The sequence below is a fragment of the Saimiri boliviensis genome, chromosome 16 (genome assembly GCF_048565385.1).
Source record: "Saimiri boliviensis isolate mSaiBol1 chromosome 16, mSaiBol1.pri, whole genome shotgun sequence".
Taxonomy (NCBI): Eukaryota; Metazoa; Chordata; class Mammalia; order Primates; family Cebidae; genus Saimiri; species Saimiri boliviensis.
In genome coordinates, this window is record NC_133464.1 from 77,541,451 (window position 1) to 77,568,684 (window position 27,234).

At 42.3% G+C, this 27,234-nt stretch overlaps 1 protein-coding gene across 4 annotated transcripts in view; it reads right to left on the reverse strand.

Annotated features, from left to right (window-relative positions):
* B3GLCT (beta 3-glucosyltransferase) overlaps window positions 1-27,234 on the reverse strand; it is a 123,230-nt gene that overhangs the window by 6,238 nt on the left and 89,758 nt on the right. The window contains exon 16 of one of the 4 annotated variants that reach the window (XR_012514448.1): window positions 14,095-14,189. Coding sequence is in view for 3 of the 4 variants with exons in the window: in XM_074387884.1 (XP_074243985.1) it covers window positions 27,056-27,232 (177 nt within the window). In the remaining variant the exon portion in view is untranslated. Of the gene's footprint in view, window positions 1-13,624; window positions 14,190-19,709; window positions 27,233-27,234 lie in introns of those variants that run through there. The other 3 variants (XM_074387886.1, XM_074387885.1, XM_074387884.1) reach the window with 3 other exon arrangements.

Consider the following 27,234-nt stretch of genomic DNA (forward strand, 5'->3'; position numbering starts at 1 on the left):
GTTTGTATTGTTCATTGCAAGGCAGGCCCAACAAGACAAGACTGTATCCAGTGTAGACTAGCCCCTCACCCAAATGGGTGTTTGATGGATTTTCTCAAGAATCAGTCTCATCAAAGTTTTTAGAAAGAGAAGTTTTATTTCATTAAGCCATTGATGGTTGGCATGTTTAGAAAACCCCCAGTCCTCAGCTCCTTTAAGATCAGCCTCCAAATATCTTGGGTGATGAGTCTCCAAACAGAATGGAAACAACAGGCAACTGGATAGCGGGTTCCCTGGCCGCCTTTTTCACCTCACTAGCCTAGCCTTCACATTTCCCTGTGCAGCATGAGTGCCTGCCTTCTGGTGTCCTTGACAGCGAACAATTGTTATTTCTCCGGGCATTTTTCTGTTTCTAATCATTCAAACATTTGAGGACCACGCTTTGTTATTGAAAGTGAGGTGGCCTCTTTCCTTCCAAATTACCCCATGAAAATGGGCCATTAGAAAAGCATATTTGGGTGTAAACATTGAATTGCTTTCCCTTAGGAGATGTAGAGTTCCCGCTAAAGCTCAGCCCTTTGGGTGCATGTCCCTGGGCGAAGGGCCTGCACCTCAACTACCTGCTGAGCAGTAACTACAGCATCCCTGGTCCTTCTGATTCCTTGTTCCATGAAACTTTGGTCAGTGAAGAACTCTTTGTTGGAGTCTGTCAATGACAAGTCTGTGAGGTCCAGTCTGCTAGAGTAAACCTGATCAATTATTTGAATGCAATTATGAACAGGAACTGGAGTTTCCCTGGTAGCAGGGCAGGCAGGATTCAGAGTAGAAACAGCCTTAAGAGTGACATTTGGTAGCCAAAAAGAAAAAAGCAGGAAAAATGCTCAACATAATTACTCATCAGGGAAATGCAAACTTCCCCACGATGAGATAACCACCTTACCCCAGGCAGAATGACCATTATTAAAAAGTCAAAAGACAATAGATATTGATGTGGACATAGTGAAAGGAAATGCTTATACACTGCTGGTGGGAATGTAGAGTAGTACAATCTGTATGGAAAACATTGTGGAGATTTCTCAAAGACCTATAAAGTACAATTACCATTCCATTCAGCGAATCCCACTTATGGGTATCTACCCAAAGGAAAATGGGTCATCACATCAAAAAGGCACATATATGTTTATTGTAGCACAATTCACAATTGCAAAGATATGAAATCAACCTACATGTCCATTAACCAATGAGAGGATAAAGAAAATGTAGTATATACACACCATAGAATGCTACTGAACCAAAAGAAAGAATGAAGTAATGTCTTTTGCAGCAACTTGGACGGAACCAGACCCCATTATCCTAAGTGAAATAGCTCAGCAATGGAAAGTCAAAAACCACATGTTCTCACTTAAAGTGGGAGGTAAGCTATGGGTACACAAAGGTAGAGTGGTATAATGGACAGTGGAGACTCAGAATGGGGGATGGTAAGAAAGGAAGTGAGGGATGACAAATTACCTATTGGGTACAATGTACACTACTCAGGTGACAGGAACACTAAAAGCCCAGACTTCACTGCTATATAATTCATCCATGTAACCGAAAATCACTTGTACTCCTAAAGCTATTGAAATAAAAAAAAATAAAAACAAAAAAAAGAGTTACATTTGAGTTATAGTAGCTTGCTCCAGCATCAGTCAGAAAATTGACCAATTTATCACTCACTTTAATGGCTACCCTAAGCCCCTGGCAGGTAACATTAAGAAAGAGAAAAAGCCTTCGAGTCCCATCATTTCAGGTCATCTCCACTGAAACCAGCCATTTGCAAGGCTGGGTCTTGGCCCCTGATCTATTCAACTTGGGACAATCTTTGCTCTAGCGTCTCTCTTTTCTGCAGTCAGCACATTGGTTTTTTCCTAAGGTGTGTGTCGGGGAAGGAGGGGGCTTTCTCAGTCTTTTCTTCCTTTATGGCTTTTGCCTTTTTTGAGGAGGCCATTCCAGACCCTTAGCTAAGTCTGCTGCTGAGAACTTAGCTTGCTATTTCATCTCCTGCAATTTTCATTTCTCCTTCTGTTGTTCCTAGTCTGCTCTAGACTCAGAAAGACCTTAAATGCCACGTCAACCAAGTGAGATACTGGCAATGTTAGGATGCCCTCTGATTTTTGCAATTTCTGTTGAATGTCAGGCATACTCTGCCCTATAAAAGTCATATTAATTGACCTTAAATTCTCAAGACTGTCTGCAGCTACATCTGTGTATTTCCAATAAGCCTCCAAAATCCTTTTTCCCAAAATGCTAACGAGCTCTTCTCCACTTCTTGTCTAATTTCTTGAATCTTGTTGATGCCTTTGGTATTAGGGACACCCTTCCTGAGCCTCAACAATATACAGTCCCCAAAATGCTGGATTTTTATCTTCCTCCCTGTCATTCAGATTCCACTAGAGGTTATAAACAGGCATTGCCAGATTGGTGCTGGCCCTCATCTGGTTATTAGAATCTTCTGTGTGTGACTGGTCTGCCTTCTTCGGAGCCTTTTCTAGCAGTAGACAATGCTTTTTGGATGTCAACAAAATGCTAAGGAGGCCCTGAACATTGGCCCAGGTGAAATGATGATAGATTCAAAATGTTCAGTTATATACTTTGGGTCATCCCTATAAGCGGGTGTATTAGTCTGTTTTTGTATTACTATAGAGAAATACCTGACACTGGGCAATTTATTTAAAGAGAGGTTTAATTGGCTCACAGCTCTGTAGGCTGTATAGGAAGCATGGCGCCGTCTGCTCCTAGCGATGCCTCAGGAAACTTACAGTCATGGAGAAAGGCAAAGTGGGAGCAGGCAATTTACATGGTGAAAGCAGGAGCAAGTGGAGGGGAAGGTGCTACACATTTGTCAACAACCAGGTCTCACAAAAAGTCACTATCACGAGAATAGCATCAAGGAGATGGTGCTAAACCATTCATGAGAAATCCACTCCATGATCCAATCACCTCCCACCAGGCCCCACCGCCCAATATTGGAAATGACAACTTGACGTGAGATTTGGGTGGGAACACAGATCCAAACCATATCAACAGGGTTGTTTCACAAACCAGACGTGGTGAATGGGCTGCACGCACACATCATTCCAGTAAGCTGTCCTCCTTCAGCCAGACGCCCAAGCAGGGACCTGTCTCAGAGGAAATTCCCCTACAGGGAGGAGTAGCAGATCCTGGCCACACTGTGTCTCTTGTTGGGTACAGAAGGGTGAGACCATTTCTCCGGAGTACCCAGACATCTCCTTGGTGAGAGGAGAGAGTGAAGGGGAAAGGAGAGAAGGATGCAGTGCAACTAAGGTAGGGGTTCTGGGTCCAGAACGAGGAGGACTGGCAGGAGTCAGGAAAGGGTTTCTCAGAGGTTTGGGAGTCTCAGGAGTTGGAGCCACTGGAGAAGCTGAAGCCGATCCCAGGGAATCAGGCAGGGAATCCTGAGATAGCAAGACTGTGGTTGCAAAAGTTGCAAAGGGTTCCTCATTTAAGGAACAATTCTCCTCTGTTGGTAATACTGGGAACCTTAGAGAAAAGCACAGACTTACCATCCTTCTTAAAAGCTTCTGTCTATTGCATCAAAACTTTATGTTTAAGTTGATAGGTTCATTCTGATAAAGGAGCATAAAAGCCTGGGCATAAGGAATTTCATCCCACTTGCCCATTCAACAGCAAAATGAACCTAGTTCTGAGATAGTATTATATTGTAAAGACCTACAGAAAGGCCAAACTTCTCCAGATTCCAAAGAATACTGAGGCCAAACAGTATTATAAAATATTATTTTCTTTCATTCCATGGGCTCATGACTGTTTTCAGACTAATTTTAAAGAATGCACCCAAGTGGGCTGCCTCTGGGATCAAATTCTGATTTCTCATGACTATATAGACACATATACAAACAAACATCCAAATACAATGTGATTGCAGTAGTGAAAAACAAGCTCCAAGACTTTCAGAACTGAAAGAGATAAGGGGTTATATTATCCTGTGACCCCAGAAAGCTCACAACTATATCTCTCAGGAAGTCCCTGTAGTTGCTTATGAAGTGCTTTCCATTCTCGGTTGGGTGGACTTATTTAACTACAACAAGTGGAAATTCTTTCAGAATTCCCCAAATTGAGAAGCTCCCACTGTCTGGTACCCACAAAGGACACTTGCCCAGATACAGATGTCAAATGTCAAAGGCTTTTCTTCCTAGGCAATCAGGAATGCTGTTAGGGCCAGCACTGGCAGGGCCAAAGAGACCAAAAGCAACCTTCGGCCTACCAACCTCTATGTCCCAGCTTCACCACCTGCTGCCCCACCTTGGGCAAATTGCATCTTGGTACCTTACTTTCCTCATCTGAAAAAATGAGGAAAGTACCTACCTCATAGAGTTGTTGGTACCTACCCACTTGGTACCTACCTCATAGAGTTGTTGTGAGGATCAAGTGGGTTAATTAGTGTAGGACCTTTAAAAGGTGTCTGGCGTAGCACATACACTCAGCGAATGTTAGCTAGCAGCACTGGTGGGAAGCCTAGGGGCAGAAGGATGAGGAAGGGTAGCCATCCTCTTCAGAGATCCCAGCCTGGTGCTCTGGGAAAGCCAACTATGCTCTGGGCTGAAGGTCTCCTCTCTGATCTGTGCTGTATTTGCTTTCAGTGTTATCATCAAGTTTTTAAAACCATAAGCAACTACAGGGACGTCTTGAGAGAAATAGTTATGAGCTCTCTGGGGTCATGGGATAATATAACCCCTTATCTCTTTCTCACAGAAGCTTTTGAGTTCCCTATTTGCCTTCCGCAGGTGAACAGAGCCAACATCAGGCTGGAAGAGGAAAACCTGGCCTCTGGATTCCACCTGATTTCATTTCCATTGTGTTCCCTTCCACCCAGATCCATGCCAGAGGTTTTTCAGTACCAAGCAGAAAAAGAGAGAAAAACAAACTGAGCTTTTTCACTGGATCCTGAAATGTTTTCCTCAGAGACGAGGCAGGCTACACCATTCTAGTTCGGTTGTGTTACTAACCACTGGAGGTCAAGAGTGGAGAAGACATTGTTCCTGAGATACCAATGTATAAGTTTTTCAAGTAAAGCCGAGGAACTCAAAGTACAGCCTCCTCATTTAACATGTTGATGCAGACATCTGGAAGCAGCAAAGGACAGCGTGCTGGGCAATACTGGCCTACTCTGGCTTCTAGACAGTGATAAACCTTCCCTCCTCTCAGGCCATCAGGCTGGGGCCTCAGCAGTGAAACTCAGTAAGACTCAAAGCACTTGGCAAGAGAGGTGATGATAACAGAGATCAGAGGGAAAAGAGTATCTTCCTGCCTTTTGAGTTTCAAAACCCTAGTACTTTATGGAAACAGAAAAGCCTCTGGCTCAAAAAATTTGAGGGAAAACCCGGTGGATGGGAGCCAAACACTCTACTCCCCTACCTGGCCCCAGGGATAACAGAAGATGCTTCCTGGGGGAACTGAAAAAAGAGGAAGAGATATGAGGGCTGGTTCGTGGGTCTCTACCCCACTCTCCATGTCATGCCCTCCAAAATCTGTGGGGACCCCAAGAAGAGGAGACCTGGATCTGTGCTTTGTTTCCCAGGGAAACCCCTAAAGAAGCAGCTAGACTCAAAAAAAAAGATGGTTAAAGGGGGTAACTAAAAAGATGGGGTCTTAGATGGCCACCAGAAACTTCTATACAGCTCAGACTAGCTGAAAATCAGAAGCTGATCCTTGTGTGCCACAGACATGGTATATCAATGGAACTGAAAGGGAGGAGGCAACAGGGTGGTACCCAGGGGCATCCCTGCAGCACCTACATAGTCCACCAACTGTGAGCCAATGCAACAATGGACACCACAGTGGACACTGTACGGACAAGTGATGCGGAGAATCAGTGGGCTCCCTGAGGCCGCAGGATATTATAACCCCTTCTCTCTTTCTCACAGAAGCACTTGAGTTCTCTATTTGCCTTCCCTAGGTGAACAGAATGAACATGGGGCCAGAAAAGGAAAACCTGGCCTCTGGATGCCACTTGATCTCATTTTCCATTTTAGTCCTGAACCTTTTGTAAACCCTTGTATTATTCTGTTTTCATGCTGCTGATAAGGACATACTCGAGATTGGGTAATTTATAAAGAAAAAAAAGGTTTAATGGACTCACAGGTCTGGGGAGGCCTCACTATCATGGTGGAAGGTGAAAGGCACATCTTACATTGCAGTAGGCAAGAGAGAGCATGTGCAGGGAAACTCCCCTTTATAAAACAATCACATCTCCTGAGACTTATCTGCTATCACAAGAACAGCATGGGAAACAACCCCACCATGATTTAACTACCTCTCAAAACAGGTCTCTTCCACAGCACATGGGGATTATTATAATTCAAGATGAGATTTGGGTGGGGAAACAGAACCAAACCATATCATTTTGCCCCTGGCCTCTCCCAAATCTCATGTCCTCACATTTCAAACCCAACCATGCCTGCCAACAGTCCCATAAAGTCTTAACTCATTTTAGCATTAACTCAAAAGTCCACAGTCCAAAGTCTCATCTGGAACAAGGCAAGTCCCTCTACCTATGAGCCTGTAAAATCAAAAGCAAGTTAGTTACTTCCTAGATACAATGGGAGTACAGGTATTTGGTAGATACACCTGTTCCAAATGAAAGAAATTGGCCAAAATGAAAGGGGGCTACAGGACCCATGCAAGTCCAAAATCCAGCAGGGCAATCAAAGTCCCAAAGTAATCTTTGACTCCGTATCTTACATCCAGGTCACGCTGATACAAGAGGTGGGCTCCCACGGCCTTGGGCAGCTCCACCCCTGCGGCTTTGCAAGTTACAGTCCCCTTCCTGGCTGCTTTCATGGGCTGGCCTTGAATATCTGTGGCTCTTCTAGGTGGGTGGTAAAAGCTGTCAGTGGATCTACCATTCTGGGGTCTGAAGGATGGTGGCTCTTTTCTCACAGCTCCACTAGGTAGTGCCCTAGTGGGGTCTCTGCGGGGAGGTTCCCACCCCACATTTCCCTTCCATCCTGCCCTAGCAGAAGTTCTGCACGAGGGCCCTGCCCCTGCAGCAGACTTCTGCTTGGACATCCAGGCATTCCCATACATCCTCTGAAATCTAGGAAGAGGTGTCCAAACCTCTATTCTTGATTTCTGTGCACCCATAGGCCCAACACCATGTGTAAGCCACCAAGGCTTGGGGCTTGCACCCTCTGAAGAAACAGCCTGAGCTGTATGCTGGCCCCTTTTAGCCATGGCTGGAGTGGCTGGGACACAGGGCACCAAGTCTGTAGGGTGCACCCAGCAGGGGGGCCCTGGCCTTGGCCCAGGAAACCACTTTTGCCTCCTAGGCCTCTGGGCCTGTGATGGGAGGGGCTGCTGTGAAGGTTTCTGACACACCCTGAAGACATTTTTCTCATTGTTTTGGTGATTAGCATTTGGCTCCCATTACTTATGCAAATTTCTGCAGCTGGAATGAATTTCCTCCAGAAAGTGTTTTTCTTTTCTTTTGCATTTTCGGCCTACAAAATTTTCAAAATTTTATGCTTTGCTTCCTCTTGAATGCTCTGCTGCTTAGAAATTTCTTTCCCCAGAAACCCTAAATCATCTCTCTCAAGTTCGAAGTTCCACAAATCTCAGGGCAGAGGAAAACGCCACCATTATCTTTGCAAAGCAACAGTGACTTTACTCCAGTTCCCAACAAGTTCCTCATCTCCATCTGAGACCACCTCAGCCTGGATTTCATTGTCCATATCACCATCAGCATTTCCGTCAAAACCATTCAACAAGTCTCTAGCCTAAAGTTCCAAACTTTTCCACATTTTCCTGTCTTCTTCTGAGCCCTCCAAACTGTTCCAACCTCTGCCTGTTACCCAGTTTCAAAGTCACTTCCACATTTTTGGGTATCTTTACAGCAGTGCCTCACTCTCCTGGTACCAATTTACTGTCTTAATCTGTTTTCATGCTGCTAATAAAGACATACGTGAGGCTGGGTCATTTATAAAGAAAAAGAGGCTTAATGAGCTCACAGTTCCATGTGGCTATGGAGGCCTCACAATCGAGAGCAGGTGAGAGGCTTGTCTTACATGGTGGCAGGCAAGTGAGAGCACCTGCAGGGGAAGTCCCCTTTATAAAACCATCAGACCTCATGAGACTTATTCACTATCACCAGAACAGCATGGGGAAAACCCAACCCCATGAGTCAGTTACCTCCTACCAGGTCTCTCCCATGACACATGGGGATCATTAAAATTCAAGGTGAGATTTGGGTGGGGACACAGACCAAATCACTAAAACCAAATCACCCCTAGACCCTAGCCAAGCCTGGGCTAAAAGAATGAGAATCCCTAATTTGTCTGAGATTCATTTCCCATCACCCTATCAGGCTGACAGCTTAAAAAACAAATTGAGCTTCACATTTGAAAGAGTTATTTCTGCAATCTGTGGCCTGAAATACACATGCATCCTACAAGTATGCATAATATTGCATAAACCATTGAGCCTGGGTTATCACTACTGAAGACATCTCTTCAAATGGCAGATTAGTAAACTTAGGAAAAATAAGTAAAATTTGCTGTGGGTTGATTATTTGGGGGGGATTATTCCATGTTTGGCAGGACACTGCCCACACTGCAACAGGAGAGTCGCCGTAGGTAAGGGTAGGCTAAAGAGGAACCTTACAACCCTGTTCCCATGGGGTATAGAGACCGTTGCCTTAATATTCCCAGATTCCCAAGGAGATTTTAGAATTCTGAGAGGAAGGGTGACCCAGAAATGATCTCAGACTTGGAAGAGAAAGTTACAGAGGACAATGAATGGCAGGGACTTTCGTCAGCAGGGGAGGGGAGTACCACATCTTGGTGGATTCCCAGCGTTAGACACCTGATGCTCAGGCCTCCAGCCACACTGCAGGGACAGAAGGTGACACCCATAGTCTGAGCAGGATGAAGGCCGGCAAAGAGTGCCCACTGGAAAGCAGCTGCCCCTTTTCCAATGCTGGAAAATATATCCTCCCCACCCCACTGCACTCATGTCACCTCCAGGAAGAAAGGCAGGTGAAAATATAAAGAGGAAAGAAACTGAAAAACAGAGCATTTATCTGACAATAAGCTTTGAACTTGACAGTGATTGAGAAAATAACATTTGGGTGTGGCTGAAAAAAAAAATCCCTGGATTAGATTGGAAATACCAGAATCAGAAAGATTGAATTATCTTTTTTCTCAAGAGCAAAGTTGAGTTCAATATTTGAAAATAATGTCACATTTGCTTAAGCTCCTGTTTGTAATACTGGGCAAGAGAAATACAAGAAGAGTAGTATCCCAGGAGTGTTCCAGGGGACAAGAGCAAAAAGCAGCAGGCTACTGTGAGCAGGGGGTTCCAAATTACAAAGAGATGTAATCCTAAAGAGGGGCTTTTATAGGGGGAAACATTGCATTTAGGCTAGAAAGTCACATTAAGCTTCACATTAGGAAATTCACAAAGGTAGCAATAAAGAGAGATGAAAGAAGATGGTGTTGGAAGCAGAGAAACCAGAAAGGAAGTTAACTTACCAGTCCAGGAGATAGGAGGAGCAAGGTCAGAAGAAGGGATGGATTTCAGAGAAATGTAGAAAGTTGAAATAATGAAGAGAACTTGCTGTTTGATACCTGACTAAAAAGAGGGTGAGGGGTTTCGGGTAACTTCTCAAGGGTGAGAGATTGCAGGTAATCAGCTGCCAGCTCATTTGGGCAACTGAGTGCACATGAGTGTCATTCACTAGTTTTACCAGGAAAGGCAGGCTGAGGGGGTGGCCGGTTAGATGGTGATAGAAAATAAAACGGACGTGCTGAAGATGAGGCACCTTCCAACATTCAGTTGGACAGTTCTGCTAGCCTGAAATTCAGAGCCGAGATCTGGAAAGAACAAATTCTTGGGAGTCAGGAACATACACATGGTAGCTAAAGCCTTGCAATGCATGAGGTTATCTGGTAGCCAGACATAGAGTGAAAAGAGAAAAAGGGCCCATGGGCAGAGATGTCAGGAGGACGGATGTTGGGCAGAGCAAGGAGAGCCTGTAATGAGCTCTAGTAATGAGCAGACAGGGCTGGGGAGGAAGCCAGTAGAGACACTGTCCAGATAAATGAATGGAGGGTTTACAGAGGGAGTGGAAGCTGCATCCGAGCCCTGGAGGAGCCGGTAAGCTGGCGCCTGTGGATCAGAAGCTCTGAGTTACAGCATCACTGCATTTCTTCTCTCCTGCATGGCTACATGATGCTAGATGAGCTCCAGGCTGCTGTACCATGCCTAACTGAGCCACCAACCCAGATGGGACTTTGTTTTTGTTTTTCTCCCATCGCTCCCTGATTTATCTTAGAACAACTAAGTTAGCCTGAAAGTGACAGTAGAATGGCAAGGACTATGTACTATGTGGGGGCAAATCCAAACTTCTGCGTGGATCCCAGCCCCACTGTCCCTGTGACACTTGCATCCAATCTGCACGTCCCCTGAACTCCAGATGCTGGAGCTGCTAAGAGTCCCCAAAATGCTTCGGAGAATGATGCCAGGGCTGTGTGGAGCGCTCTTACAGTGGCCCCCAGACAGGACAGAACCATGCTTTCAACTGTTTTGAAACGTTTTCTATGGCCACTTGTCTCCTTAGGAGCTGGAGAGCACTCAGCGCTAACCTCATTTTGGTTTCTGGACCTGCATAACCTTCTGGCCCCTTTTCATTCCACCGCATGGGTCATTCAGAGCAGAGGCGAGCATTTTGTGCTTCAATCACAAATGGAATCCAAATGCGTTAATCACACGCTCCTCAGAAGGGCCCACGCGAACACGCTGGGGCGCACAGAAAAAGCAGCGAGAGTCTGGCTGAGATCGACCCCCGCTTCATCCCAGGAGCTCGGTGAAAGGGTCGATGGAGGCGCTTCTCTTCTCCCCTCGTGCCTCTTCTGGTCTGCTGGCTGCTAAGCTGTTGCGGAGCCACCCTGCCCCCGCGACCCAGGGCAACGCTATCCGCGGTGAAGGGACATGGCCTGGGGAACAGGGTGGCCAGCTCGTGGCTGAGGAGGGGGCGCCTCGGGGCTGTGTACCTTATGCTGCAGGCTTAGCCACAAGTAAAATCATGGTCAGCAGAGGGTCTTGCAATGTCTGGGTCTTTCTTCTTTTGTCAACCAAATGGGGATACCCAGCTCCCAGAACATCACACATCGCTTTGCCAACAGTCACACTCAATAAGTCTTTTATGAGTGAATTAAAGGAATGAATGAAACAAATGAAAAAATAAGCAGCACCAAGCTCTCAGAGCCTGCAGGCTGCTGGTAGAGACACAATAGACTGCAAAGCAATAGAACACTGTCCCAGGGGCACTCTGCTCTGCTTTTAACCCTTTTTCTGAATTGTCTTCTTCTCTCCATGCCTCTTACACCCTCACTTCACTCATTCAACCAGCACTTACTGGGCAGTGCCGGTACACACACCAGCAGTGAACAGCTTATATTCTGATAGGGAGGGGCTGAAAACACAGGTTTTATGGCTGCAGATAATTTTAAATGAATGCTATTAAGGCCATAGCAAAGGGTGATGTGACAGTGATGGAGACTGGGGGACAACTTCAAATAAGACGCTCATGGTTTTGCTGATGAAGCAATATTGGCCATCTGCTGGCTACTCAAATGGAAACGGGCCTTTCCGCAGATGGTATCATCAAGGAGAATGAATTTCAGACTGGAAAATCCCAGCAGAGGTAGTAAAGAGGATGTTCAACTGTAGAAGCAATAAGAGTCTCTAGCAGCTAATGATTTTAAATCCTGCTCAGAATAGCTAAAAGCATGAGGGAATTTACAGATATAATCCCGGAAATTGAGCAATCTTTGTGGAATTATGGAGGACAAAAGGGGAGCTAAACACAATTATTCACCACAAGGGAAGAAAATAAAGATTTGGGTCCGGCTTGCTGAGTGTAATGTGAGTTCTCAGCAAAATGCAAGACTGACTTTCAAAAAGCTCGTTCACATGTCCTCAAGGATTTCCTTGTCTGCTCAGCAGATTGTCCACCTGACCCTGAGCTGTGACTGTTCAAAGCATAGAACGCCTTTGTCCAAACCTGAGTTCATTACACCCCCCACTCATCTGTCCTTTATTTTCATTTCATGTACTCACATTCACTCATTCATTCATTTCACAAATACTTAGTGAACCCTAAATGGCAGTCAGGATGCTACATGCTAGGGATACAAAAAAGAAGAAGAAAGTGCCGTGTTGCCTGCAGCAACTTCAGAAGTTAGGTGGTAGGAATTCCAATCCAGGGCTGCCCCTCAGCTGGCTATGTGCATGTGGACAAATGCCTTAACTTCTCTACATGCGGCTGTTTCCTCATCTGCCAAATGGGGATGATGGCACAGACTTGACACCAAAGTATCTATGAAAGGACGGAAGGAAAGAGGGAAGATGGGAAGAGGGAAGGAGCTGGGAGGTGAAAGGGGGCAGAGGAAGGAAGAATTGGCACTTACCTCATTTGTGAGGACTGGCTGAAATAGAAACACCTCACACAGCGCCTGGTGCACGGTAATATCTAACATTACTGCCTCTCACTTAAAAGAGCTCACCATCAAGTGAGGAGATAGGCACACAGTTCAGATAATGGCTAACATTTATTGAGTGCCTACAATGTGCCAGTTACTGTTCTAAACTTTACACATTTAGACTCACTTCATCCTCGGCACTTGGTGAGTTTGGGTCTCTTACTATTCTCCTGACTCCATAGATGAGAACTGCAGGTATAGAAGGGTTAAGTAACTTGCCTGAGGTCACATAAGGAGTGAGTGGGCAGCAGAGCTGGGACTCAAGCCCAGACACTTTGGCTCCAATCACTGTACCCCGCTGCCTCAAACAAGTATGAGCAAGTGAGAATACTGCCATGGGCACATGCTATCATGGGGGACTTGCAGCACTAAGGAAGTGATGTGGCCAAGGAATTCTCCTGGGCTAGGGGGACGTCTGCATTTGGGAATTTCAGGATGCCCATGAGGAGGGAGTCAGAGGAAGAGGAGGCAAAGAGAAGCAGAGACAAGACAAGAGGAGCAGAGAACTGGAGGGCACAGAGGAGCAGACCCATGTTGAAGCAGGGATGGGTGATGAAGGTCGTGCTGGTCGTGCAGCCACATATACCGTGGGAGGGGCTTGGACTTTATCCTCTAAGCAATGGGAGTCACAGGAAGCAGCATGATCAGAATTGCACTTTAGAAAGATTACTCTGGGGGCTGACTGGACTTGGAAAATGGAGGGTCATGGACTAGGAAGAGCCAGTCGGAGGGTTGCTGCCAGGGTGCCTCCAGGATCGTGGCCAAAGGGATGGACTGGTTCATGACATATTTGGAAGGTATAATTAGAAGAAAGCAGTTCTCATCGAATGAGAAGGCTGAATGAGAAAGAGGGGATGAGGACATCTCCCATCCCCTTGGAAGCTGGGAGGATGGTGGTAGCAGCTCCTGGACTATGGAAATGTGGGAAGAAACACTGGTAGAAAGCTGTCAGAAACAAGCAGCTGCCTGCATCCCAGAGTCAGGGAGTTCTCCACCTTCCTTTGAAAATATTTCTTTTAGAATGAGAAACTTTAAACATATAGGAAATTAGGAGGAATAGTACAATAAATACCTGTCACCTAGATTCAACAGCTCTTCCAGAGTGTTGCCCACATCGGCTTCACATATACATGATATAGATTATATTTTTATTGTTATGCAACATTTCATTTTAGTTTTTATTGTTGTCAAATCATTTTAAATAAGCTACAGGTAGCATTACATTTACCCTTAAAAACTTTAGTGCATATTGCCAAAAAATATTCAGCTAAGTAATCAGAATAGCATTGTCACACTTTGAGACAATTAATAACTATCTAATATAACCTAAGTCCATACTAAAAGTTCCCTAACAGGCCCCAGAATTATTTTATAGTACATTTTTTTCCAAAACAGGATTCCATTAATGACCCCATATTGCTTTTGTTACATCTCTTCAGTCTCTCTAAATCTCCAACCGCCCTTGCCACATGATTCTCCTGGGTGTTTGATATTGACTCATTAAAGAAACCAAGTCAGGTTGGTTTCTTTCTTTTCTGTCCCACGCCACATACAATACCTCACAGTCTGGGTTTGTCCGATTGTTTCATCCCATGTCACTTCTAACGTGTTCCTCTCGTCCTCACATTTCCGGTAAACTGGAAGTTCTAAAGGCTTGACAGGATTCAAGGAAGACATTTTGATGAGCACGTGTCATTGGTGACACCATATGGCATTCATATATCATCCAACACCAAGGTTTTGGTTTCAAAATACCATCCTGCTACTATGCTACCAAATGGAACCTGACTGGTTCCTGGTTTGGGACAGGGAATAAAGTAGGTGGTCCTTGTTCTAGAAAGCACAGAAGTACCCATGTACTAACAGGTCATGTCAAAAGAACCCAAGAGCCAGCTTAAGGGCAACCACTGGTCAAATTTGGAACACACTAAGCCTCAAAATGAACGACTGGAAATGATGAAAACAGAATACATAAAAATCTATAATACTCAATAATCAATCAATAGTAAAAAAAACAAAAATCCTCTGTTACTCTTAAGAAGTAGGAAAGGCCCAGGTACTGTTGAGGCTGTTTGCTCTCAATAGCATCTCAATCTGATGTGGGATTCTGTATCTTGAATACAGAATACTCTAATCTTGACTTAAACTTGGACCAAGAACACAGCTACCCCTCGTGTGTGTATGGAACATCTGGTTTAGGTACCCATGATGATTCCCTGCTGGCAGGAAACTAGTCTCCACTGATCTTAAACAATTGCATGGTAATTTAAGCACCAGGCAACTTGACAATTTCCATCAATCCCAATGTTACTTGTCAAGACCTCAATTATGAATTTGTTCATCGATTTTTGGAATTAATCCTAAAAAAACTCAAGTTGCTAAGAGGTGTAATTTTTTAACTACGGAAGTTTTACTATTGCATTTTGCAGATGCAGCATTTCCTCAGGATTAACTAGGCAGCTCTCTCATAGTCAACCTGCACCTGAGCCACCTCCCAATCTTTGTATCTGTCACTCACCATTAATTTGAGAACATCCTGAATAGCCAGGCTTGTCAATTATTCAAGGGAAGCCAAGAAGCAATACTTGCATACAATAAATAGACCTTTATACTACTGGAGAGAGAAAAAAAAAACAACAAACCCCTTTCTTTGTATTTTCACTGCATTTTCAGAGGAAAGAGGTAAAGCCATGATTCTCCTGGGTATTTAATCAACAAACCTATATTTAATTTGATGAATAATATGCAAGCTCCAGGGCCTCTATCATATTTCTTAATAGTAGCTGAAGTGCCTGATGACTTCCGGCCTTCTCATCAATCACATTAATGGTCTCCGTTGGAAACAGAGGGTACCATTAGAGCAGGAGAAACTCCCTTTCCCAGAGCTTGTCTTTCACCTTAAAGAAAACATTCTTCACAAGTGTCCATGGTTTAGACACCATAGCAAGTGGTTTAAGTCATCCTTACTTATAGCTTCCTTACTTGCCATTGTGAAGATTACAATCTAACACTCCTTAAATAAGCTCCCTAGAAAACTTTTCTTTTTGAGACAAGCAGACTTGGCAAGAAGTATAATGAAAAAAAAAAAAAAAAAAAAAAAAAAAAAAGGACTGCCCAGAACAAAAATTCCCAGCCTAAATCACAGGCAGAGCTACTATCACACCCATTTTATAAAACTTTCCAGTCCCTATTTCATGCTTACAGGCTCATGGCCTTCTAAAATCTGACGCTTTTAGTTTGGAAACCAGTTTCTTGAGTTCCATCTCTTCTGTGCAGGCAATTCTCTCCAAACCGTTGTGAAGGCATCCCTCTTCGCTGAGGTTGCAGCAACAGCAGGTTTGCTTGGCTCTCTCCATTGGGCGGTGGCTTTGGCTTCTCAAAAAGAAGGTCAGAGCAAGGTTTCCAGAACACAAACTGTGGAAGCATGGATCACGGAGACTCAAAACATTTCCTTTGCAAAGACTTCAGGAACTCCCTCTTCAAATCTTTTTAGGACAAGACTGGGAGTGTGAACATTTCTGTCAGCTTCAACTTCTTTCCTCCCCAATACACACTGTTAAAGTTTTGCCAAGCATTTTTATTTTATAAGTTCCAATATACATGTGCAGGAGATGCAGGTTTGTTACATAAGTAAACGTGTGCCATGGTGGTTTGCCACAGCTATCAAATCATCAACTACGTTTTAAGCCCAGCATGCATTAGCTGTTTTTCCCAATGCTCTCCCTCCCATAACCACCTACCTCTAACAGACCCCAGTATGTGTTGTTTCCTTTCCTGTTGGCCGCATGTAAGGCTTCTTTCGAGAAGTGTCTGTTCATCCTTTGCCCACTTTTTAATGGGACTTTTTTTTCTTGTACATGTGTTTAAGTTCCTTGTAGCCTCTGGATATGAGACTTTGTCAGACGGATAGATTGCAAAATGTTCTCCCATCTTGTACGTTGTCTGTTCACCATGATCATAGTTACTTTTGCTGTTCAGAAGCTCTTTGACTACATTCAATTGTCAATTTTTGTTTTGGTTGCAATTGCTTTTGACTTTTTCTTCATGAAATCTTTGCCCGTGCCTGTGTCCTGAATGGTACTGCCTAGATTTTCTCCTACGGTTTTTACAGTTTTGGGTTTTACATTTAAGTCTTTACTCCATCTTGAGTTTAGTATGGGCTGCAGTTGGCTGAAACCTGGCATAGAGGTTTGGTTTGCTTTAGTAGAAGATGCTGAATGGTTTTGCAGTGTGGCTGTTCATTTAGTACTCTTAAGCAATACTTTCTAAGAATTCGATAGATGCTTCACATTTTTGTCAACACTTGAAAGTATGAAGTCTCTTTAGTTTTTCCATTGTTGTAACTGTGTAGCATGCCTTATGGTGGGTTTATATGTGATCTCATTAACAATGCTGAACACTCAAAATACATGTATTGGCCATTTGTGTTTCCTGTCTTGTGAGCTGCCTGCTCAAGTCTTCTGGACATTTTTGACTGGTTTGTGTTCTTGATTTTGTAGCTGGTGTATTGGCTATTAACTTGTATTTACTACTGCTTAGCAATATTATCACAAACTTAGGGGTACAAACAAACATTTATTATCTGACAGTTTCTATGGGTCAAGAGTCTCAGCATGGCTTAGCTGGGTCCTCTGCTTTAGAATCTCTCGCAAAGCTGCAATAGACGTGTTGGCCAGGGCTGTGGTCTCATCTGTTGCTCAAATGGGGAAGGATCTTCTTCCAAACTCATGTGGTGGCAGCGTTCAGTCCCTGTGGTATATCTGCTTTCCAGTCTGCTGCTTGCTGCCTGCTGCCTAGAGGTTACCCTTAGTTTCTTGCCATGTGGGCTTTCCCAACATGACTTTTTTCCTCAAAGCTAACAAGGAAGAGTATCTCCTTATGAGATGAATACTACAGGTATCTGAAGCAGAATCACATACATAATCACATACCTCTATCTTTGCCATATCCTACTGGTTAGAATCAAGTCACACAGGTCCCATGAAAACTCAAGGGGAGAGGATTACACACGGGTATGAATACCAGGGGTCAGGGATCATGGGGACTATTCTAGAGTTGTCTTCTACACAGTCCTCATTAGATATGTCATACATATCTTCTCCAGTCTGTAGCTTGCCTTTTCCTTTCCTTTGATAGAAAAAAAGTTTTGTTTAAAATAAAATCAAATATATCCACTTCTTAATTTTGTAGATAGCATTTTGTTGTCATTGTTTTGTAGAGTCAGGGTCTCATTCAGTTGCCTGAGCTGGTCTTGAATTCCTCATCTCAAGCAATCCTCCTGCCTCAGCCTTCCAAAATTTTGAGATTGCAGGCGTGGGATACCACACTGGCCCTAGATGGTGCCTTTTCATTACCTGTTTAATACTTCATTGCTTACCTAAGATAATGAAGATATTCTAGTCTAGTTTTCCTCTGGACTACTGTTTCTCAACCCTGGCAGTACTGATATTTGGGGCTAGATAATTCTTGTTAATTCTTCTCCTGTGCACTGTAGGGTGTTTAACAGCATCTCTGGCTCACCCACCAGATGCCAGTAGCAGCTCCTTCCAGTTGTGGCAATCAAAAACCTTGCCAAATGTCTCCCAGGGCTAAAAGGCTGCCAGTTGAAAAGTACTGTTCTAGATGCTTTATAGCTTAATCTTTGAATCTAATGGCTGTAATCTGTGTTAGTAGTTGCTTCATATTGTTCCATGTGGATTGTCTAATTTCTCTACATTCACTGACAATTTCTCCTATTTCTCTACGTTTCCCTCATGAATTGCATGTATTGCCTTTGTCCTACATCAAGTAATCATATATGTATGGATTCTGTTCAATTTATCTACCTTAAGTCCTCATGCCAGTAAAACATTCCAGTAGTTTTTTGGTAGGTCTTGAAATTTGCTAATGTAAGTCTTCAAATTTTGGTCATATTTGGCCTATTTTAGGTCCTTTGCATTTCGTTCTTTATTTAGAACCAACTTGTCAATTTTTACACACAAAAAAGTCGAGATTTTTTACTGAAGCTAAAACTATAGATCAATTTGAGGTAATTGTAGTCATAATATTGAATATTCCAGTACATAAAATAAATCTTACTTAGTTTCTTTTTAATCTCTCAATATTTTCGGGTTTTGAGTGTTGAGGTCTTACAACTACTTCTATTTGCTAATGTTTCCCAGCTTTACTGAGGTATACTTGACATATAAAAGTATATACTCAATGTACAACACGACTGTATATATGTATGCATTGTGGAATGACTGCCACAATCAAGCCAAATAACACATCCATCCATCCCCTCACATTTTCTTCCTTTGGTGGTGGTGGTAACATTTAAGATCTACTTCCTTAGCATTTCGTATTTTTTAAAACATTGTTAATAACAGTTTTCCTAATTTTATTTTCTAATTGTTGGTTGTTAGTATGTAGAAATCATTTTTTGTATCAGCCTGTATCTAGTGATCTTAGTAAATTCATTATAAGATACTTTGGATTCTGTTTGTATGCAATCAAGTCATCTGTAAATAACTTTTTACTTCTCTTTACTCTTCATTATAGTTTTCTTATCTTTGCCCTGACTGGGATATCCTAAACAATGTTGAATGGAAGTAGTAATAGTGAACATTCTAGTCTTTCCTCCAAATTTAGGGGGAGAAATAATTCAACATGAAAGTATTATTATGATAGTTTTTTTTTTTTTTGTAGATACTCTTTATTGTATTGAGGAATTTACCTAGTTTCGGAGAATTACATGGTTGGCTGAATTCTGTCAAACACTTTGTTTTTCCTTTTTGTGCAGCTACTATAATGGTCATACAATTTTTCTCCTTTATTCTATTAATGTGGTGAATTACTTGATTTTTGAATGTTATAGCAGTCTTGCGACTCTGAGATAAACCCATTTGGTCATAAGTTTCTATCCTTTTTATGTAGCCTCTTTCTACATACTGCTGATCATTTTGTTTAGGATCATTGCCTTTTATGTTCATGAAAGGTGCTGGTCCATGATTTTCTTCTGTCAGGTTTTGGTGTCAGAGAAATTTGGGTCTCATAAATTCAGTTGGGAAATGTTTTCTTTTTCATTATGCTCGGAGAGTTTGTTACATAAACACATTTCATCTTTAGATGCCTGGAGAAAATCACTGATGAAACCATCTGGGCCTAGAGTTTCCTTTGTAAGAAAGTGTTCAATTTTTAATTACATTATAAAGTCTTTATTTATTCCACAGGAAATACATTTCTGATTATGAATGGAAGATAACAGAAACATTCTGAAGATGTTAACTACATTAATTTTTGAGAAAATATACATAACTATAACACACAGAGATATGGAAGCATGAGAGGTTTTCAGTAAACCCAGAAATACAGACAGCACTGATATTTACAAACCCATACATAGCATCATTTGTAACTTAGCATGCTATTACCGTTTTCTGCTCCCAAGCATTCTATAAAGGTTATTTTCATGTCTGGATTTCTGATTTAGCTGCAAGATGTAAAAATTCTACATAGACAACCTGCTTTGGCTATACCATCAGGAATGGCTTAAAAGCAAAAATGACATTCCAGTTATTCCACACATAAATCCCTGATGTTAACATCCTTAGCCAAAAATAGCCATTTGAAAGGAAAGCCCTATTTCAAAGCAAAGGAAATGTAAATAAGACAATAACTGGTCCTGGAAATGTCAGACTCAAAACTGAGTTCTTTAGGTGGGAATCGATTGTAAAATAACACCTCTGATTTGTTATCTAATAAAACATAATGGATTTATCAACTTTATATAAAAATACTGTCAACTTCTGATGGTTTCCCCAGGGTAGCTTTGAAGTAATTATTCTCTCTTGAAACTGTATTTACCAAGCTGCTAACTTTTTCTTTGATTTCATTCATTCCTTTTCCCCATTCGCCTCCCTATTCCCAGTCTAGACTAATGAACACAGTATTTGACAAATCAGAAACTTACACAAAGATCTTTTATTTGTGGTTGGACTTACGCAGTTCCAAAAAGTAAACATAATTAACAAAACACTTAAACGTACCAGAGGAGGTGCCCCGGTATCAGTAGAAGGCACTGATCAGACCACAGAAGAAAGCTTGACACGGATCTTCATATGTGAATGCCTGCTTCAATCCTGCCAAAGGAACATGCTGTTCTCTCAGTGGTAACAGTTAGTGGGCCAGAGCAGAAGAACTGGAGACTCTTTTCCACTGGTGTAGGCAGCAGGCTCTCCAGAAGTATTATTATAGATGACATGAAGGTGACTACCATGGTAGCAATGACAACAATCTGAGTTACAATGACAAAGCTTGAGGCCATCAGTAGAAGCTTGATGTGATCTAGAAATCCTTGTGGAGCCTCTCATCAGCTGGCCATCCCTGATACAACCCTTGGACGGGCCACATAATCCATTTTCACAAAACTGAATCCAATGCATTGTGTTATGCCTTCAACACACTAGATCTGGTAGTTGCTAATTTGGAAAAATGGTAAGTACTATTACATCATTTTAGAAATGAGTCAAATCTACGCTACAAGAAAAACGTATTAACACACAGGTACTTTTGGTGGTATGGCTTTAAACTTTGTGCTTGGCTATAAAAAGCATTATAAGCAAAGTTAACAAATAACAGTTTTTATATAAAAGAAAAAAAAGGAGTACTTTACTGAACCAAAATTAGTTTAGGACACATTAAATCAAATTTTATGCAAATACATTTACAAAAACTGAACTGGATAATTAGAGTGCTTTTTATACATTAATACTGAATATGTTAAATTACTATATATTAAAGATACAATTTGAAAACTAGAGCTGTTTCAAAATACTGCGTTCAAATGTCATTTTTTGGACACCCAGAGAAATTGCCAGATACCATGTTGTCCTTCCATAAGGGGTTTCTCTTCTGAGTCAGGAGAGTCATTAAGTAACATTCAAACAAACAAAAAAAAAGAGTAAAACATAAAGTCCAAATTTAATTCACTTCCTGAGACTCACATAGAGCTGGCTGACTTGAACAAAACACGTCACCATTGTTGAGGACACTATTTTCTGGCAGCATCCACTACACTTTCATGTTACAAGTAGGCCATAGAGATAGGGCTTCAGGGAGACATAGAACACAGACGAACTTCTAAAGCAATAGGAAGCTCTAGCACGGGCGTCCCCAAACTTTTTACACAGAGGGTCAGTTCACTGTCCCTCAGACCGCTGGAGGGCCGCCACTTACTGTGCTCCTCTCACTGACCACCAATGAAAGAGGTGTCCCTTCCTGAAGTGCAGAGGGGGCCGGATAAACGGCCTCAGGGGGCCACATGCGGCCCGCGGGCCGTAGTTTGAGGACGCCTGCGAGTCTAGCAGAAGACCTCATTCTCTTTTTATGAGGCACAAACAGCAGAAGAATAGATAAAACATAACCACCATGATTACGGACTTCAGGGGATTTCATATCTAGACTTTCATGATGTTTTATGTACAGTATTATTCCTTAATACAGCATTATTCCTACTGAGTTCCCAGGAAATAATTTTCATCATCAATAATATGATTTAAAAGTTCACACCATTGTAATATCCATTTCAAAAGACTTTCACTCTTCTTTTTATATATACAAATAGAACTGCAGACAGTCACATCTCTCCAGGCTCATGCTCAACTGAAATTTCCATTATAATAAAGAGAGAGAACAGGAAAGGGACTTCTGGTACCATTTATTTTCCTGTGACAATAATAAAACTGCTGTATCACAGCTTGGAGAATACACAGTTATCACTACATGTTACAACAACTGTGTAAGTCAAAAGCAAGTGATTATTTCCCAGAAACAATGTTTCTCCTATGACCCCTTTCCTTCCTCTGTCAAAAAATACCATACACAAAATATCGCCCTAAAGTCAGGAAGCATCCAATGCCACGTGGCAGACAGAAGTGTTGTGAGCACAGCACAGCAGGACGAGGCCAGTCTCTACTCCGTTCCCTGCGCAGGCTATGCCCATAGGCCACCCTGTTTTACAACTCCTCTCTAAAACCTTTCTGTGTCTCCTGCCTGGCTTTGTGTTCCTCACTGGGTGCCAACCATGTGAAATACACCTTCACTGGATCGATGTTCCAGTGTTTGTGGAATGATATGGGAACCTGATGAGAAAGGTAGTCCTTAGGGTAATCCACCGGCCGAGCCTGCAGGAAGAATAAACAGTTAGGTGTCCTCGGTGATTGAACGTAATTTTGCTGCAGAAGAGCCTATGAATTTATACAGTGGACTGCTTTGCTTCACTATTTAATATTGACCATGGGAATCTAAAAGCAAAAAGGAAACTATTTTCTATCTTTCCTGTAACTCCAGGTTCTTTGCTTTTGTGAATTACCTAAATATCCCTAACGCACTGCTTTTTCCTTCTATGTTCCATAGTCTTGCCTCTGGGAGATTCCTGAACCACAGTCATAAATATAAAAAGCTTTCCTTGGTAAGTTATTTAAGTTACTATTATCACTTCTGCACAAAGGCAGAAAAACTGTTATGTTCCAGGTACTTCTAAGGAAACTCTGGCCATATGTAGATTGCGGGGGGCTGGGGCAAGGAGTTCTCAACTTCTGCTTGGCCTGTCTAATGTGTAATCAGGTGACGTCTCTCGAAGAAAGAAAACAAGGAGCTCACTGGGGAGAAGGCTAACGTAACTCACACTCTCTTCCTGTCCAAATATCTAGTCTAGTTCAAGAGGTATAAATGATTAGCAAGTAACTCAAAACAATTTGCAAAATGACCTAAAAAGTTTTTGTATTATCTACATTGCAAGATTCTCTAGAAGTTAGAAAATAAAACTCAAGCAGCATTAGATACAGGTTAGAGTGGTTAAGACTGAAGAAGTAACCTATAGCGTTAAAAGGAAACTGAAATCAGGTACTATTTTGTTTGCTCTAAGCAAAGCATCCAGTTCCTCTCAGTACTCATCTTTTTTTTTTTTTTTTTTTTTTTTTTTTTTTTTTTTTTTTGAGACAGAGTTTCACTCCGCCCCCCAGGCTGGAGTACAATGGCACAATCTCGGCCCACTGCAACCTCTGCCTCCTGGGTTCAAGCAATTCTCCTGCCTCAGCCTCCTAAGTGGCTGGGATTACAAGCATGTGCCACCATGCCTGGCTAATGTTTTGTTATTTAGTAGAGATGGGGTTTTACCATGTTGGTCAGGCTGGTCTCAAACTCCTGAGGTCAGGTGATCCACCTGCCTCAGCCTCCCAAAGTGTTGGGAGTCCAGGCGTGAGCCACCTCACACAGCCAGTAATCATCTTAAATTTATTAATTTATATGGGCCATCTGTTTTATTCAATACTAAAATTGTCTTGGCTATTAAAACTAGATGTGATGCATTTTAAAAACAAGTCTTTTGTGGGTTACTATTTTATTACAATCTGCCTAAATCTTTGATATGAATACTTAAACTGCCTTAAATGGTTTACAGAATCCTTTTGTTAAATTTTACCTTATTTAACCCTAGAAACAACCTTGTCAAATGGACAGAATATTACAATTCACTTCCAATTTACTGCTGAGGAAACCAGAGCTCCAAGAACTAACGTGACTAGCAAACACTGGAATAGTGACCAGAGAGAGGTGCCCGGCCCAGGGCCGGTGCTCTACCAGGGCACCTGCTGCCTGTGCTCAAACTGTCTCACCACCGGCTGGGCACACTCAGCAGCACCTGGCCTAACCTGGCTTCCCTGGTACAAATATTCTGCTCAGATGAGTGTTCCCACAATAATATCTGTGGAGAAAAGTTCAATATAATGTAGGGGGAGAACTTTCACAATTGCTATTTTTAAGAAATTGTAACTGCTCATGGAGTTAAAAATCTAAAAGGAGTTTTAAAAGGAAAAAACAGTGCAACAGATTAAAAAAAAATACATACTGGAATACAGTCTGAGTTAGGAAAGTTTTGAATATTAGTTGAGGAATTCATGTATTATACAACATTTCTTTGCAAGGCCTTCTGAGAGTTTACTGGCAAGGAAGAAAACCAAGGAGAAACACCCTTGCAATTCCATTAGAAGATAATTCCACAATGATCCCAGAAGGAAATACAGTAGTTCCCCCTCATCCATGGTTGCACCTCCTGAAGTGTCAGTATCCCACAGTCAATTTTAGTCTGAAAATATCAAATGGAAAATTCCAGAAATACACAATTCATAAGTTTTAAGTTGCGGGCCCTTCTGAGTATCAGGATGGAATCTAGGGCTATCCCACTCCATCCTGCACTGGATAGGAATCTTCCCTTTGTCCAGAATCTCCATGCTGCCTACACTCCCCGCCCCTCAGTCGCTAGCAGCTGCCTCATTATCCAGTCAACTGGAGCAGTATTACAGTGCTTGTGTTCAAGGAACCTTTATTTTACTTAAGAATAGGCTAAAGCAAGAGTAGTGATGCTGGAATATGGTTATAATTGCTCTATTTTATTATTAGTTATTGTTGTTAAGCTCTTACTCTGCCTACTTTCTAAGTAAACCTGATCTTAGATATGTAAAGTATAAGAAAAAGCAGCGTATAAGTAGGGTTCAGTATATCCAAGGTTTCAAACGTCCACTGGGGGGCTTGGAATGTATCCCCTGTTGTTAAGGACTACTGTAAAAGCAATGGAAACAAATCCTTGCTTGTTTTTCACCTTAAAAAATGAACTGCTGAAGATAGAAATGCATCTAACAGAAAAAACAAAAAACAAAAAAACCCGTACCATTTTCCCCTCTATTCATGCAGATTCTAGAAGCGATTCACTGCAGCTCAGGGAGCCCATGCACGCGTGAAAAGCGGTGGAATAGTAAACATTACAATGTGCAGGTCATTTTGGACACATGAGGTCATGGAAAAGCATTAAACAAAACTAGAAAAGTGAAATACATCCAAAATGGTTTCTTTTAATACCAGGAAGTCTACACAGTCACTGATAATCATATCTCTATGCCCGAAATGCCAAGAGGAAATCCCAAACAGGCAGGGCGAGGGGTGGAAGGACTTGAGGAACAGACGCAGAGTATGGTAGGCACCTGCGTGCAGGGAGAGAGAGGGGCTGGAACTGCATAAGAAAGACCTACAGCCAAGCGCGGTGGCTCACGCTTGTAATTCGTGAGGCGGGCAGATCACGAGGTCAGGAGGTCGAGACCATCCTGGCTAACATGGTGAAACCCTGTCTCTACTAAAAATACAAAAAATTAGCCAGGCATGGTGGCACGCGCCTGTAGTCCCAGCTACTCGGGAGGCTGAGGCAGGAAAATCACTTGAATCCGGGAGGTGGAGGTTACAGTGAGCCGAGATCAAGCCACTGCACTCTAGCCTGGGTGACAGAGTGAGACTTTGTCTAAAAGACCAGACCAGACCAGACCAGACATTGGATAAAATTAGAAACGTTCATCTGTAAATATTGGAGCACACTAAACAGGGCAAGAAATGGAGACTAAAATCGCATTTCCTTAGACAAATGCGTTTTTATAACTGTACTGAGAAATGATTTCCATACCATACAGTTCACCTACCATGATGGAGGTCTAAAACTTTTTAGGGAATTTCCAGAGTTGGGCAACCACCAACCATTGCACACTGCCATGTCCATTAGTGGCACATCATTTTGGAAGAGTAGAAAACCATATGATCTAGATGCTGTGCTTTCAACAAAGGGAAATACTAGATATTCCCTGGAGTCCCCTTCTAAATCTATGAATTCACAATAACTTTCTCTAAAAACAGAAGAAATGTGACAGCCCAGGCAATTTTGCACTTGAGACTGCTTCCAAATGTCCACTCTATCTCTAGCTCATCAGGATTCTTAAATTTTTTCTCTTTGCCTCATATTTCTTTGTGAAGATGACCAAATGCAGTTTGGATCAGTGTTTATACCCTACAAATGGAAAGCACTATCCAAATCATTATTAAACTCTCTGAAAGAGGCTTAAGAATTGGAAAACACACCACTATCTGTTGGGGAGGATAGTTTTAAACATATTTTATGATTCTGGAAAAGTTGAAAATGTATGTGAATCAGAGAAATCAAGGGTTCTAAAGTATGGGAAACAACATTTAAAAAAAATTATCTTCAAAAGACTTTTGCCTATGGATGATTTTCCTTCATTCTTTTCTCCTGATCATTTTATTAATGCATTCTTCTCTAAATGAAAAGGGCTGCTGTAAAAATCTAAGACCTGTCACAGTACCCTTGATAAATTATTTCCCTTATACATCAACAGTTTTAATTATTCCTTTTTTTTTTTTTTTTTCGCACGTGACTGAAACACAATGAGACAGAGCGAGGGAGGGAGCCGCAGAGAATAATACTTTCTTTCCTAAGTCACCCTAATGCAACACACATGCTTTAAGTAGGTAAGACCTCTCAAAGTCCTAAAGCACAAATAAGTATCCTCTGACACCCGGAAGGAGGTTTCTCATACATTTCCTTATATTAAAGGTCTATCTGTATCCTCTGTTATTGTCTCAAGGATACAGAAATGGATTCTGCCTTTCCTGATGATGCAAACACTTTCTTAGTACTATTTCTGTCATGCTAAATTTTCTATATTGCTATGATAGTGTTTGCTACTGATTACTAAATAAAGCATGGGCCAGGTGCAGTGGCTCCCATCTCTAATGCTAGCACTTTGGGAAGTCGAGGTGGGAGGATCGCTTGAGTCCAGGAGTTTGAGACCAGCCTCGGCAACAGAGTAAGATCCCCATCTCT